The 15,719-nt window shown below is 38.7% G+C and overlaps 1 protein-coding gene across 2 annotated transcripts in view; it reads left to right on the top strand.

The window, feature by feature from the left end:
- LOC122811616 (RLA class II histocompatibility antigen, DP alpha-1 chain-like) overlaps window positions 1-10,397 on the top strand; it is a 202,188-nt gene extending 191,791 nt beyond the window's left edge. For both annotated transcript variants that reach the window (XM_044083584.1, XM_044083583.1), the window contains one exon: window positions 9,800-10,397. In XM_044083584.1, coding sequence (XP_043939519.1) covers window positions 9,800-9,819 — 20 coding nt within the window. In that variant the 3' untranslated portion in view covers window positions 9,820-10,397. The remainder of the gene's footprint in view (window positions 1-9,799) is intronic.
- The last annotated feature ends 5,322 nt before the right edge of the window (window positions 10,398-15,719 follow it).

Raw genomic sequence — 15,719 nt, 5'->3', positions numbered from 1 at the left:
GATTTCAGTGAAGGTTAGTTGGGCTTTTTGCTGAAGAAGTTGGATATTGGGTGCAGAGCATATGAGGGTTGTGTCATCAGCGTATTGGACTATATCGGCTTTTGTGGTAGCTAGGTGGAGTTGGTTGGTGAAGATATTAAATAGAAGTGGGCCGAGGATAGATCCTTGGGGTATGCCTAGGGTGACTGAAACTGGGGAGGGATAGGGAGTTTATCCATTTGACGGACTGGTGATGGTTATTTAGGTAGCTTTTGAACCAGAGCATAGTGATGGTTTCAAAGTTAAGGTCAGAGAGACAAGTTAAAAGTTTTTTTGTGGGATACTGAGTCAAATGCCTTGGATAAATCAAGGAAGATGGTGGAGACAAGGTTGCCTTGTTTCCTTTAGGAGTTTATAGTGTTGGTAAATCTGAGGAGGGCAGTGGAGGTACTGTGAGATGGGTGGAAGCCATGTTGGGTAGAAGAGAGAAAATTATTGGAGAGGAGGTGGGAGATGATTTGGTGATGTATGCAGCTCTCTAGAATTTTTGACAGGGGTGAAAGAATTGCTATTGGGCGATAGTTAGAGAGATCGGTAGAGGGTCCACCTTTGTGAAAGGGAATGATGAAAAAGGTTTTCCGCAAGATTAGCACAGTGTTTTTGGTAATGGATCTGTTAATTAGTAATGAGATAGGGTAGGCTATGATTGTGGATGTGAGTTGCAGGTATTCAGCGGGGATGTTGTCGGCGGCTAGGGTGGTGGGTTTAAGTTTAGATAGCAATTTTTGTATATAGGATGTTTGTACTGGCATGAGTGAGAAAGGGATACAGTCTTGTTGGGTTGTAGGGGGTTGGGAAGTGTTGGTAGTTGTGGAGTTATTTATGATATTGAAAATGGAGGAGGTGAAGTAGTTGTTAAAGCTGCAGGCAATATTGAGATCAGTGCCGGGGACATTGGGGGGCTGGAGTGGTGGATTTACCGGGCTGAAGGATATTATTTATTGTTGCCTAGAATTTTTGAGGGTTGCTATTATACTTCTTTTGTATGGACAGATAGTAATTTTGTTTATCTAGTTTAACTTGTTTTTTTGGCCTTATTCTGAATTTCAAGGAAGTATTGCCTAGTTGCAGGAGTTCTGTGGTGGAGCCAGATTTTCCAAGCTTTGTCCCTATTTTGGAGTAGGGTTCTTGTGTTTTTTTTGGAACCAGGGGGTAGGGATACTTAATTGTTTTTATGGGGGCTAGTTGGTTGAGGATGTTTAGAAATGAGGAGTTGAAGTATTCAACTGCACTATCTAGTGGAAGGGTTTTGATGGGAGACCAGTCATAGTATTTTAAGGCCCTCAGGAAGTCGTCTTTGGGGAAATTTTTGCCAGAGCAGGTTTGTAGGAGAGAAGGAGGATTGGTGTTTTTTGCCTATGCCTAAGTATGAAGGTAGGGTTGTGGTCACTAAGTGTTTTGGCCAATGTACCCCATTGATGGGCAGTTTTGAGCTGACTGGTAGGATCCAGCCTAGTGTGGATTCTCTTTTGTGGCTTTATCAGTACGTGTAGGGGACTGGATGAGATGGGTGAAATTAAAGAGATTAATATGGCAGGTGGGAGTGGGAGAGTGTATATAGTTCCAGTCCACATTTACATCACTTAATATGATGGTTTATTAGGGTAGTGAGTGGGAGGCCCAGTGAAGTATGGATTCAAGGATTGGAAGATTGTCACCTGGGGATATATTAAATGCCTGTTAAGTTAAGATGTTTGTGTTGATTTAGAGAGAGTTTTGCAAGTAATGTTTCAGCATGTTTGAAGTCAGGGGTATTTATACATAGTGGTTGAACTTTTAAGTTAGTTTTGTGTAATAGGGCTATTCCACCATCTCTCTTGAGTAGCCGGTCAGACCTAAGAATATTCTAACCAGGTGGGATTATGGAGTTGTCACTGATATGTGGTTTAAGCCATGTTTCAGTGCTAAAAATGATGTCTGGGTTGTATAAAGAGATGGTGGAATGGGGTTCTCTTATTTTGTTCATAATACTGTGAATGTTTAGGATCAGGATTAGTAAGTCATTGGAATTATGTTTGGAAGGAAGGTGGGCATTATTGTTGTTTTTGGTGGAGGTTTCAGGGCCAGGATTGGGGTGAATATCTCTACCTAGTAGTAGTTGGGTGGATATGGATGTAATAACTTTGAGGTACTATATTATTAGGGAGTTAAATTTGAGATTTGGTTGGCTTCTGGAAGGTGTGGCAAAATACTTATAGGGGATAGGATAAATGGGGGGTTGATAGTTTGGTGTTGGGAGAATTCTTGTTGGCATGAGTGGTTGTTTATATTGTGGGATAGAGTGGGTGATTTTGGGTTGTTATAGTGGCTGGCTGGAAGATAACTTGTGCTGATGGTGGCTATGGTGAGACATGTGAGTAGGGAGGCTAATGATAGGAGAGTAGTATGCTGGAGTAGAGGCATATTGAAGTGGCAAAAGGTAGCAGGGATGTTTTTGTTTTAAATGAGGGTAAGTAGTGGGTTGGAGGGGAATTGGTTGGGGAGGGTGTTTAAATCGAAGGGATAAGATTAGAGAGGGGGGGTGTTATGGAATGCATTGGATTTTCCCTGCTTTTATGTTTGCTATTATAACTGGGAGACATTTATTGAAATCTCAAGTACCATGGCTTTTCCTATCCATTATCTTCAAATAATCTGTCTTTTATTGTTTAATCAAATTATATGTACTGTGGAGATTCTCATCTTTTTTCAACTTAATAGCTGTGACTTTGGCACTCTCTTGTCATTTATGGTGTTCATAGGTCCATAAGTCTATAGTAGGCTAATGACCACTGGGGCTTTTATAAGCCTAGCTATGCAACCCAAATGTCTCCCATGAGTTATTATGTCACAGAGGTTATCTTAATGGGTATATGTTAGTTAGGACATTATTTAATGGCTGCCTCAGTCCATCAGTGACATAGGTCTCAAATCAGGGGTATATTTCCAATTTACTATGCACTGGTCCAGGATGAGCTTGAATAGGTTCAGGGAAGGGCTATGCTTCTCATGTATTAGAAGACTATTCTACATAATGGGGATTGTGTGATATAGTTACCTGTCCCTCCAACATGTCCTATTTAAGTTGCAAGCAAAGATTAAATACTTAGATCGAGTAGTTCTGCTACTGTCTTGTTTTGCAGACATGCAACAGGTCCATCAGAGCAGGATCCAAGGATGCCTTGTATACCAGGCATAAATCACATCTCACCAGTCTGTAAGAAACAGAGTATAGAGATAAAGCTTTGAGACTATCTGCACAGGACATTGTGTTTACACGCTATATTCATTTTGTAAGAAACCTGTGTGGGCATTTCATTTGTTGCCTGTGCCTGGTCAAGTACATACAGAATGGGGCATTATACTCAGTGATGGGTCTGGTGGCATTTGAATACAGTGGCATGATGACTTGCCTGGACCTAGATCCCATGTCATTACTTATAAGGGGACTGACACAGAATGATTTTCTTACACCCTTAGACACCTACTGGATGAAAGCCAGGTTACTATCTATGTATGTCCCCAAATCCCTGTTTACTGTGTCTACCTTTAGGGGTGTTTTATCAATAACGTATTTTCCCTGGGTGACCAACTTCCTAAAAGGTACTTCTATGCATTTCTTGGCACTGAGTTTTATGCCATGGCTTTAGCACCAGTCATTTGTCTGTATAAGACCTTTCTGTAAAATATTAGCATCTTGAGGGGTCTCTATGCTTACAATCATCTGCAATCTTGGTAAGCCAAAGACCATTGACATTGGCCTTGACTTCCAAAAAAATTGATGCCAAAGATTGGTGAACCCAGCAGAAAGTTCTGGGGGAAGTCTACTGGTGCTGGCCTCTTTTAAAGTTGGTCTCTCGCCAATCCTAGCTTACTGGGTCTTGCCTGTGAGCCAGATGGCTAGCCAGTGAGTTACATAGGGGCATATCTCTAATTCCATGAGTTTGTTTACAATGCCTGAGTGGAGAATTGTATCGAATGCCTTAGCTAGGAGCTAGGTCAAGGTAGGCAGCATACACTTTTTTACCCTCAAAAATTGCCTTAGTGACCTTCTCAAAGTAGTCCACCAGGATGAGTAGGCATAACCTACCTTTGATGAAACCAAACTATGTTGGATCCAGTGTCTGGAGGTTTCTTATGTTATTGTCAGTCATTTCTGTAATAATTCTTTCCATAGTTTTCCATATGAGACTAGTCAGACTAATGGGTCTCTAGTTCTCGAGATCAGTGATAGTCTGCCCTTATACACCAAGATAACAAGTCCATTCACATGGCATGAAGCCAGTGTGGAGGCTATAGTTGAATAGTGACAGCAGTTGCCCTCATAGGTCATGTTTCAGGCTATTTAGGAGGCATTCTGGGATATTACTGGGGCCCAATGAAGCTGTTTTCTTTGCCATAGACAGCACATCTAAGATCTGTTCCATACTGACAGAGGGATTGTGTTAGAAGGTATTTCCTATGGAGAACTAGAAGTGAGAGGGGAGTAAACTTGGAATTAATTTGTAAGTCATTAGATATACTATATTTCCCAGTTCCATGAACATGGCTCCATTTTCCAACATATTAGTACACTATTAAGTTGTACATTTTAGGATTCTTTCATACATAGCTCAAGAAGGCCTTATCCTTGTTCTTAACCTGGGATGCTATCAAAATTTGCTTTGTTGGACTTAATTAATCCTCTTAGTTTTCTATTCAGTTTGATGCAAGAGTTTTTACTTTTTTTGGAGTTACACTTCCTATTTTTAGCTATGAATTTTTTCCTATTGTTACCTGTTTAATTTTGTATTCCACCATGATAGTTTGTTTTTTGAGTTAGTTTTGGGCTTACTTCTGGTAAACACAGCAGCTTCTATGCAGTCACTGACATAGTTGTACAGAGCTTCTCTGAATAACTCCACATAGGCCACTATGTTATCTGGGTTTGGTGGAACTTGACACGTTAAAACTTAATAAACCAGCTCTACCTAACTCACTCCAAGCTATCTGCCAACTATCTAAAAGTAATCCCATTACCCTCTTCTACCTTCTCTCCACATTCTTCTCCCTTTACAAACCTCTTAGACCAAGCTACATTCTTCTCCCTTTACAAACCTCTTAGACCAAGCTACATTCTTCTCCCTTTACAAACCTCTTAGACCAAGCTACATTCTTCTCCCTTTACAAACCTCTTAGACCAAGCTACATTCTTCTCCCTTTACAAACCTCTTAGCTCTAGTTTGCATATATTGGCCAATCTTGTAAAGCCTGTATATAAAGTACTCAGATCAAACAGGTCTGTTTGTTAGAATTATTATATCCACCACTACTAGTATCTCTAACTACTAGTCTGATTATTTTTCTATATTTTTCTATACTGTGTACAATCCCATAAAGTGTAACATGTTACTTTTTTATGAAATATTGCTATTTCTCCCTTAAGAAACAGTTTATAAAATGTTAACTTGTTTAATTGTTAATTTTTTCTCACTTGTATGTATTGGAGCTTTTCTCCCAGGGCCTCCACTGAAAACTGACTTTTTGTCCAGTCTGGCTTTCCCGATAAACAAATGTAAAATAAATAAATAAAAGTTAGTATGCCTTGGAGTAGTTTCTAGCTGTTACACAGTTTGTTTGGGTTACATAATTGATTAAGGAGACTATTTTGTGGTCATACCTTACCTGTGGGGACACAGCACGGGGGTGGGGTTAGTTTTTTCCCATATTTGTGAGTACCAGGTCCGATATGTTTGCACCTTTAGTAAGCATATGCACTAACTGGTCCAGGGTGTTTGTATTTAAAAGTCTAGTAATCTCTTCACTTTCAAATTTAAGGTCATGTAGGATTCCCAGTTTATAAAGGGATAATTGAAGTCCTCCATGAATATGGTATGTGGTTAAATGGTGAGTTCCTCCAAAAGGTCAAAGTATGAGCTATTAGTTTCATGGGACAGAGAGGGTGACCTATAGCTTTATAGGATATGGTATGGGACTTTATGGTAATCTGGATGTGGAGGAACTCCAGTGTGTTACCCTGTTTAGCCAACCTAGAGATGTGCTCATTATTGATGTAGATCAAGACAGCTCAACATTTAGCCCCATCTTTGCAGTTGCTGGTCTAAATATGTGGAAGGTACTGAAACCTTGCACTGCCAGGGTGCTCTCTGTGGCTTTAAACCATGGCACATTAACTGCACAGGTGTCTGCATTCTCCAAGGTGAGGACATCTTGAATGAAGTGGAGCATCTTGTTTAGACTCCGGGCATTGAACAGTAACACCTTTAGATTTTGTTGGGTACATTTTGCTATGTTGGAAGGTTTGAGAATTGGCCATTACCAAAAAAAAGGCATTATGGGGAGTGAGGACAATGTTTTAGATAACATTAAAAAGCCTAGAGGAGTCAGGTGCAGACCAGCCTTGTCAAAGCAATGTGGTTTGTTAACCATGTCCTTCTAACCTGACAAATATTGTATCCCCCTAGAATGATACTAAAATCAAAACCAAATACTAAAGTCAATCATTTTCTGTTTGTACTGTGATATAATCTTTTGTGAAGTTAGAATGCTGCTCAGTGCTAGGCACATACCAACCTGTGACACATAGTCTGAGAGTTGTATAATGTCTCTCTTTACATAGTTTAGGGAGGTATGCCTCAGGCCATTTACACCCACATGGACTATGACTTAATCATGTTGGTATCTGTGGGGCAATGACTTGAGTGCATACATAACTTGGTGGATCCTGGCACCAGTAGGCAACTGACCATTATTTTCTCTTTTTTCAGCTGGGATTGTGGGGCATCAATATGTCATACAATGGAGTCACCTATGACTAGAGTCTTTGGTAGTATATTGGCTTGCAATAACTGTTTGGTAGTTGAGGCTCCTCAAGGCATGGCTTTATGTGCAATGTTAGGTGTTGTTTCTGTTGAGTGTTTTTGGATTTGCATAGGATAATTCTGGGAGGTATATGGGGTTTGGGAAGATTGCATAAGTAGGTCTATATGCTGGGTGCATGCTATGTGTGGTGAGTGCAGCTTGTGTGTTTGTGATAACCAGATTGTTATTATGAGTGTCTGTACACAAGAGTTTTGTGTCCAGAGACGTGTATACATCTCTCACATATTGTATTTGTTTCTTTGAGGACAAAATGGTTATCGGTGAACATTAGACAGTTGTGACATTGTCTCAATATATCCATGAAACTGGCTGTGGAGAAATTTGCAAAGTGTATATCCATGATGTCAGATCCTTTATTGTGTGATCTAGAAGGGTGCAGTGCAGTGCATGACAGGTCAATAGTGGACTTACTAAAGCTGATTTTGGGGCCAGAGACTAGACCAGGCTATATAGTACTAAATTCAAGGGACATTGCTCCTCAACACAAAGATTAGGTGCCTTATGATATTTAACATGCAAAGTAGTAGCACTACTACAGTTTCAGAGGTAGTTTATAGGGAAAGTTTGGTAACTAAGTGTCTGTGTCTATAGAGGGCACTACTAACCACCACTGCATGATGGGCAGCAGCTTGCAAAAGCTCCAAATTTATACAGGCACTTAAAACACATAAAACTGGTTTCTTAGTCCATTATCCAATAAAACAATTACACTTTCAGCTTTCTTACATGTTTCCCAACTCAGAAAGACCAGGCCAACACTTACTGCCCCTAGACTGACCATCCCAATACCCTTAATGTAACAACACAAAGATTGTTTGAGAGCGTAATACTACCACAGAACAACTTAAACAGACTACCTGGACAAGGTATTTTCAAGTATTAGGGACCACTGAAATTATTTAAAGTGCAAAATCAACAAATAAAGTAAACGTAAAGCAGTAACATTGTAAAACATTTAACTGAAGTGCAAAATAACATAAATCTTTTATCTGGCAGGGATGGAGTATGGTTAGTTCAGGACTCTCTCAGAGAGTGGCAAGGATGCCAAGCAGATGGGAATTATGGGAAAATGAACATGAAACAATTTGTATTAAAGGAGGGTTATTCAAAAGCAATATTGGTTTGCTGAGTGGGTACTTAGTATTATGAATATGTGAAAAACAATGGGTGAGAAAAGTACTTAAATAGCGTACTCAGCAGACAATAGAAATGAAAGAGGAAAGGGACTTTGGAAGTCAGATTATCATAAAAGGTAGAGGCCAGAGACACAGACTTTTAAAACTACAACAGGAAAAGGGTGGGTTTGGGAAAAAATTCAAGCTGCAAAAAGAAGGCTAACTGGAAAGAGAGCTAATGAAATAAAGCCAGTAATGTACCTCTAGTCCTATGACTCTTATCTACAGGTCAATGACCCAGGGTAGGTTAGAATTTCAGAAATATTAGCTTAATGTCTCAGTGGGGAGTGGGGCAGATATAAAGAACATGGGAACAGAAAGGCACTGGAATAAACTTTAAGCAGGTAAATGATAAGCAGAGTATGACTCTAGCAGCAAAACTGGAATATAAACAGCTGTAAAAGCACTTACCCACCAATCCTGGAGCAAAATACACAATAATTTCACTACTGCATTTCTACAACAGTCTAAGGCACCAGACTTTACAGAAAGTTTCCAATAACAATGTTTATGAAAGAATGCAATAATTAATGACTAAATGAGGCTCACTCTGAAAAAAATATAAAACTCTCTCAATATTTAATACATATGTGCAGGCACAATAGGTGGGGCACTATTGAATACACTAAATGCAGAGCATAAGGGAACTATGGGTGTTAGACTGTAGGTATACTATACTGACATGCTGCAAATTTCCCTGGAAACATTAACAACATATTTTGTAAAGCTTTTTTTTCCCCTTTAAATATAATTACATCTACCACAGCATACATTTTGTAATATTTAAAAAAATGGAAATTAGGAGCTCAGTATTATATTTCTAAGTAAAATAAATGTGGTTAAATATTTTCCAGCCCTGTTCATGCTACAGATGTTTTTTTGTTTTGTTTTTTTTAACTGTGCCTTTCTTTCTTGCATCCAGACTATCCATTGACCTATTAACATTCAGTGAGTTGTAATACAAGTGACACCATGTCACTGAAACATCCTTTTTATATACACACTGGAATTCAGTAAGGTGTAATCCAGTCAGGTATGGCAATATTACAGAACATTAAATATGCTGAACAAAGGATGACTTAGGGTCTCTGTTGACCATGCACTACAGATGGCCAGAGGAGTGCAAAAAGGCAAATCTCCAGACAAATGAAACACTTGATCTTCTAAATAAAATTGAGTATATATTTTCTCCAATGTTGTAGTAACGTAGTCCTGAAATGTATAAGATGTGCAAAAATAAAAAACAAAAAAAAACCAGAAACATTGCCCAACCCATGTGGCCAGAAAAAATATTCACACAGACTTTAAGTACTCTTTTGTGTGTACTGATACAAATATTTTAGAACAATGTTTTGATTATCAGCTTTTTCCTGTTTTATTCTGGACTCTACTTTTTTGTGTTTGTAAGGTTTGAAATTTAGTTATAGTAAATCACAAAGTGCATGCTTGAAAGTTGGATGTTTGATAAGCAGGACTTGCATATTTGACAAATATTGTTTCAAGTTTTCTAATGTCTTGTTAGCGTTCCCTTTACTGCCATTGGCATCATGACAGAATCTGATCGTATTGTGTGCTAAAACTGACTGTTGAATGGATCACATTGCATCTTACTCATTTGAAGATTTAGTGTGAAAAGAAAGTTTTGTTACTATATTAATGACACATTAAGATGTAATGCATGCACCTTATTCTGTTTTTCCTAATCTCTATTTTATAATATCCAGGAATGGAAGCCTACAACTAGGCATTCTGGGAAGGACCATAAACATTTCGAAAGAAAACAGGCAGTATTACTGATGTGCTTCAGAAGAATTAAAGAAAGCTCTGTAATTTCATATACTCTCTCCGACATTGCCTCGCTGCTTCCTATGTTTCATCTAAATGTAAAAACAATGCATGCAGACATTTTCTAATGGAAGATGTATCGAGCAGAATGTACCTTGTTCAGACTGCTTTCTCTGTGACATTGTTACCGTGGAATACTGATAGCTGTGCATTAACATGGATCCTTGATTCAAAAGCCAGCAATGCATCTGTAGGCATGCTGTTTGCTTCAGAGAAGCTTCTATGAGCTGTTTTCAGGTGACCTTTGAAAAACTGCTGCTGATGGATTGTCATTCTCTGGAGGTTAACTGTGTAACTTGAACATGAAAGTTTATTAAAAAAAAATCACTGCAAATTTTGATCTGCTTAGTTTGCTCTTTTCAATGCAAGTATGAACATGTATGCTGGCAATTGCTCATGACAGAAAAAATATAACTGCCTTTCTTCAGTTTGTAAAGGTCACTTTACTGTGATAATAAAATTATTTATTAAAATGTGTTTATCTCTTACTTTATCGTTTTATTATACATTAAGATAATTTGAATTCGACTTGGGTAATGAGACTAGTGAAACACATTTTTATTGATATGCACTGAAAAGTCTCATGTCATTTGTTAGACATATTGCTTAGTCAACCATCAATGGCAGACAAGTTTCAAATGTTATCCTTATGTGGGATTGTTTTATCCAATATCTGCTGTTTTAGATTCACATCACTTTGGAGATATCCTCTCTGGCAGCAGTATGTTTAAACACATATTAAACAGCAAAGTACGGAATGGCAATCATAAAACATTGTTTTGGTACCTGGTGCATAGAGACCTTGGATTTAGCATCTGGATTCAGCAGATGGTAGGATAAGCCATGATTAATAACTTTCTAAAGTATATGAAATTTAATGAATAATACATTTATACAGACTCAGAGAGATGAAAGTAAAAGGCATCCACGTTGCTCTGAAAGAGGTCTGGGAGCATCTGTCTTCTTAGTGCTCTCACAGTCAGCTTTCACTTACTGTCCGAGTACTAGAACATTCTCAGCTTCATTACCATTCTAATACTTAGCATTTTTAGGCATGTATGGTCATGTGATTACATTAGATATGGTTTATGTAGTCAGTGAGCACTGGTAAGGAAGAGGCTTTACCGGTTGGCCCATACCACATGTTATCTTGAGTGAGCTTTGTGATTTGTACAAAACATAGTGTAAATGAAGTTCTATTCAACAACATTAGTGAGTGAGGTGCATGAGACCATGCAATACGTAACACAATCATTATGCAGTGAGACATGTGGTACCAGGTAATAAGGAGTAGTTCCAATAGAAAAGCTCTACAGCACTAGTACTGACTGAAGTCTGTGTGGTACCATACGGTACATAGCAGTACCATTAGTATGTGAGATTTATGACATTGTATGGTACACAGCAGTACCGTTAGTGAGTTTGATGCCTGATATTCTATGGCTTATTGTAGTACCACTAGTCAAGTGAGACATGGAATATCATGTGGTATCTAGTGCCATTAGTGAGTGAGAAATATTGCAGTGTATAGTTCATAGCAGTATCATTGGTAACTGAGATATGTAATACCTTGTGGGTCACATCAGTATCACTAGTGGTTGAGATCTGGTAACTTACAGTATGAAGCAGTGTCATTAGTGAATGTGATATGTGATATGTGACACCATATGCTGTATTGCACTGCAGTATCATTAGTGTGTGAGATATACGGTACCTTGTGATACAGCAGACAGAGTAATTAGTGAATGAAACCCATTTTTTCCATATACTAGATAGCAGTACCATTAACAAATGAGATGTGTGGTACCATATGATACATAGCTGTTACATTAGTGAGTGAGATACATGGTGGCATATGGTACATAGTAATAGAATTAGTAACTGAGATATTTGGTACCATGTATTATATAACAGTACCGTTAATGAATGACATATGTGATGTAATAAAGTACATAACAGTACTATTACTGATAGGGATGTGTGGTACTCCATGGTACATATCACTACCATTAGTAAGGAAGATATGTGATGTCATATGACACATAGTTATATCATTACCTAGTGAGGTGTAAGGTACCATGCATTCCACAGCAGTACAATAAGTGAGTGGTATATATGGTGCCATTTGATACAAAGCACTATCATTAGTGAGTGGAATATGTCATGCTAAATGGTACACAGCAGTGTCATTAGTGGGTGAAACATGACACCATACTGTACATGACAAAATGTCCAAAGTGGTATCAGATGAATCCGTGGACATGTAGAGCTCCTGGCCTCACTGTACCCTGCCTAACATACCTGAAAATCCACTAACAAAGTGGCTTGCCCTGTTGAAGGGAATGTGAGGAAACCTGGCCTCAGAAAAAAGGAGGATGTAAAAACCAGCAAAATGTCTGCAAAAATGCTTTGTTCTTTGTTAGTTATTTGTATCCCAGGAAAATGTTTTTCGAAGATATATATATCTTATTAATTATCTTGAAAAAACAGACAATTTCTCTGTCCTTTATTTTGCTAGAATGTTTCTATGGGGCAATCATCCATTAAAACTAAGGGATTTTCTTGTTGATGTTTTTTTAAGTTATTGCATCAGTTGAATTCATGGTGAGGTAGCTTTGCACTTTTACCAGACAATGATTCATGAGCTTTATCTGCTAATGTAAATCCCACTGCTAAAAAACTACCCTGTATACTACCTTACTTGTTTAAAAAACAAATAGTGCTTCTGTATATTACTCTTTCATCACTATATGAACTATCTAAAAGTAGAGTTGTAGATTATAATGTATACAGATGTTGTCACTTTCCCTTTCAAAACACTCTCAATATGTTACATTTAATTGGGTGAGTATAAAAGGGAGAATCAATGGTTGTTTGGACATCTTCGACTGTATGGCTTGTGAGGAGGTAACTAAATATTCCTTGATACAATAGTAGAAAGTGCTGAGTGACTGGTGCTATGCATCATTTTATAGAGTGCATGTATGTGGGCTCTGGGGGTGTCATGAAATGATATTAGTGCATACTGTGTGTGTCCTGGAATTTTATTCTGGCATTGCTGTGCCATGGTCAATGAATTGGTCACAGTTCTGGTCTTTTTGCCGGCCAAGATGGTTGTTACCTGTAAATGCCGGGATGATTGTCCATTTCTGTTTTTGCAGAGCTGTCAGGTTGCACATGGGTGGTCTTTCCCATGGTTTGGCACACCGTTCTAAGGACAACACCTGAATGATAGTTATAATGTGGTGTAATGTTCAGCATTATTGAAGCCTGTTGAATGCACAGTTTTCATGCTGCTAACATGTTTGGTGTGACCATTCATTTTCTTTCCTCTTTAAATTGTTTAATGATGCATTTGCCAAGCTAAGCACTAGCAGATTGTGCACTGTGTCTGAGTGTATAGGCTGTGACAGGTCAATAATTATATAACTAACTTAAAATAAAAGGTGTGGCAGGGTAATATGCTTTTCCCATGCTGCAAAGGACTGAGAGGTACCCATAGACAAATATACAGCCTGTGGTTTGCTGTCATTTGAGTGCCTTTATACATGTCAGGTAAGAATCTAATGTGCCAGAGACCTAACTAAACTATCCAGATACCACAATCAGAAGTGAACTGCATTATCCTGTTCTCCCTTGTGAATGCTGTGTGCTACCAACAGACTGCTCTCCTCTCACTTGTGAGTGCCAAGTAACCAACCAATGCACTACTCTCTTTTCCTTTGTGAGTGATAAATGTGCCACCACTCTATTTTCTGTTGTTAGTGATACATGTACCACAAACACACTGCTCTCTTGTCATTTGTGAGTGATAAATGTGCCACCAACAGACTGCTCTCTTGTCATTTATGAGTGATAAATGTGCCACCAGCACACTGCTCTCTTTTCACTTGTGAGTAATAAATGTGCTAGTAACACACTGCTCTCTTCTTCCTTGTGAGTGCTGTGTCCAACCAATGTGCTGCTCTCTCCTCTGTTGTGAGTTATAAATGTGCAACCACTGTGTTCTCTTTTGTGAGTGTTAGGTATGCCACCAGCAAACTGCTCTTTTCTCTTTTGTGAGTGATAAATGTGACACCAACACACTGCTCCCCCTTGGGAGTGAAAAGTGTGCCACCAATACACTGCTCTCTTCTCACTTGTGAGTAATAAATGCGCCGCCGTCACACTGCTCTCTCCTCCCTTGAGCATGTAAATGTGCCACCAACACACTGCTTCCTTCTCCCTCGTGAGTGCTGTGTCCAACCAATGCACTTCTCTCTTCTCATTTGAGTGATAAATGTGCCACCAACACACTGCTTTCTTCTCCCATGTGAGTGCTGTGCCCAACCACAGTGCTGCTCTCTTCTCTGTTGTGTGATAAATGTGCAAACACTCTGTTCTCTGCTGTGTGTTGTGTGCCATGAGCACACTGCTCCTTTCTCTGCTGTGAGTGATAAATGTGCCACAAACACACTGCTCTCTTCTCACTTGTGAGTGATAAATGTGTCACCAACACACTGCTCTAAATATGCTGAAGTCTGATCGAATTAAGCTGTCACGACATATGCATAACACCTGTGGAAGATTTTGCTTCCATGCTGTTATGAATATTTCTGGAGGGCTTATGCTGTGTGGGTTTACATCTGGATGAGTGTACAGGAAAAAAAGTAATTTAAATGGTGTATATGTTCCTAGTATGGGGATGCAGAGCTCTGCAATCTCTGCAGAGAGTGCTTGCTTTACCTGCATTATGAAAGTGGGTTAAATATTTAGGTATTGCCCTAACGTGGGCAAGGATGGTAGGTATTTGGGAATCAGTATGAAGTAGTACAAGGGACTGTCTAAATGGGACAATGTTTATGACACATGCACTCAGAAGAGTTGTTTTAATATCTATGGAATATGGATTACCTAGTCTGACCTCTGTAGTTGTTACTGGGACTGGAACTGTGTGACATTCCCAACCATAGACTGATCATAACAGCATATTAAACCTGTTGGGTTAGTCATCAGAAGAGTTAGGTGAATGGTGCAAATGTTGCAGTTCTAGATCCATTACAAGATGTCCACCATAACATAAAACAGTTTGCATATTCATTTTCTTTATCCAGGTTTAAGGCAAGGCTAGACTACTTTCTTATCTCTTCATAAGGCACTGGGAACTAATGACGGGTGGTACAATGTCAGGGCATTTCTATGGGCTAGGCTTGTAAAGGCCCCAGGGCCATTAGCCTAGTACACACCTATGAGCCTATGAACCTATAATGGTTTTGAGTAGATGAGCTTGAAATTCTTCCTTTATCAATTTCAGATCATTCAATGGTAACTGTTATTTATTTTTATTTATTTTATTTGCCATTTGTTAACTGGGTTAGTCTGGATGGGCAGGTGTCCTTTTTCAGCAGACCCAAGGAGAAAAGCTCCAGATACATTGTTTACAGTTCGATACAAAACAAGCTTACAATAGCAATAGTGTTTACAGTTAGATACAAAAATTATTTACAGTTGCATATAAGGTTGAAAAATAAGATATAAATTATTTACAGTTGCATATACAAATTGAAAAATACAGATTAGTGAAATTCGTAAGAATAGGTTTATATGATGAGTTGACCATTCTAATTAGAGGGAAAAAGTGTGAAGGAGTCCAGGTTGGTAGGGAGAAGAAAACCATAAAAGATTAAAGGTGAAAGGCAGGGAGGGGGTAGCGGGTATAGCAAGTCCTAGTAAGCACTAAATAGTTGTTGAGAAACAGGAAGTATAGGTTAGAAGATAAGTTGTAGTATGCTTACAAGCAGGGGGGTCAAGTTTTGTATT

This window comes from Protopterus annectens, chromosome 9.part0 (assembly GCF_019279795.1).
Source record: "Protopterus annectens isolate FY-2018-M chromosome 9.part0, PAN1.0, whole genome shotgun sequence".
NCBI lineage: Eukaryota > Metazoa > Chordata > Ceratodontiformes > Protopteridae > Protopterus > Protopterus annectens.
This window is presented reverse-complemented; position numbering and strand designations above follow the sequence as displayed.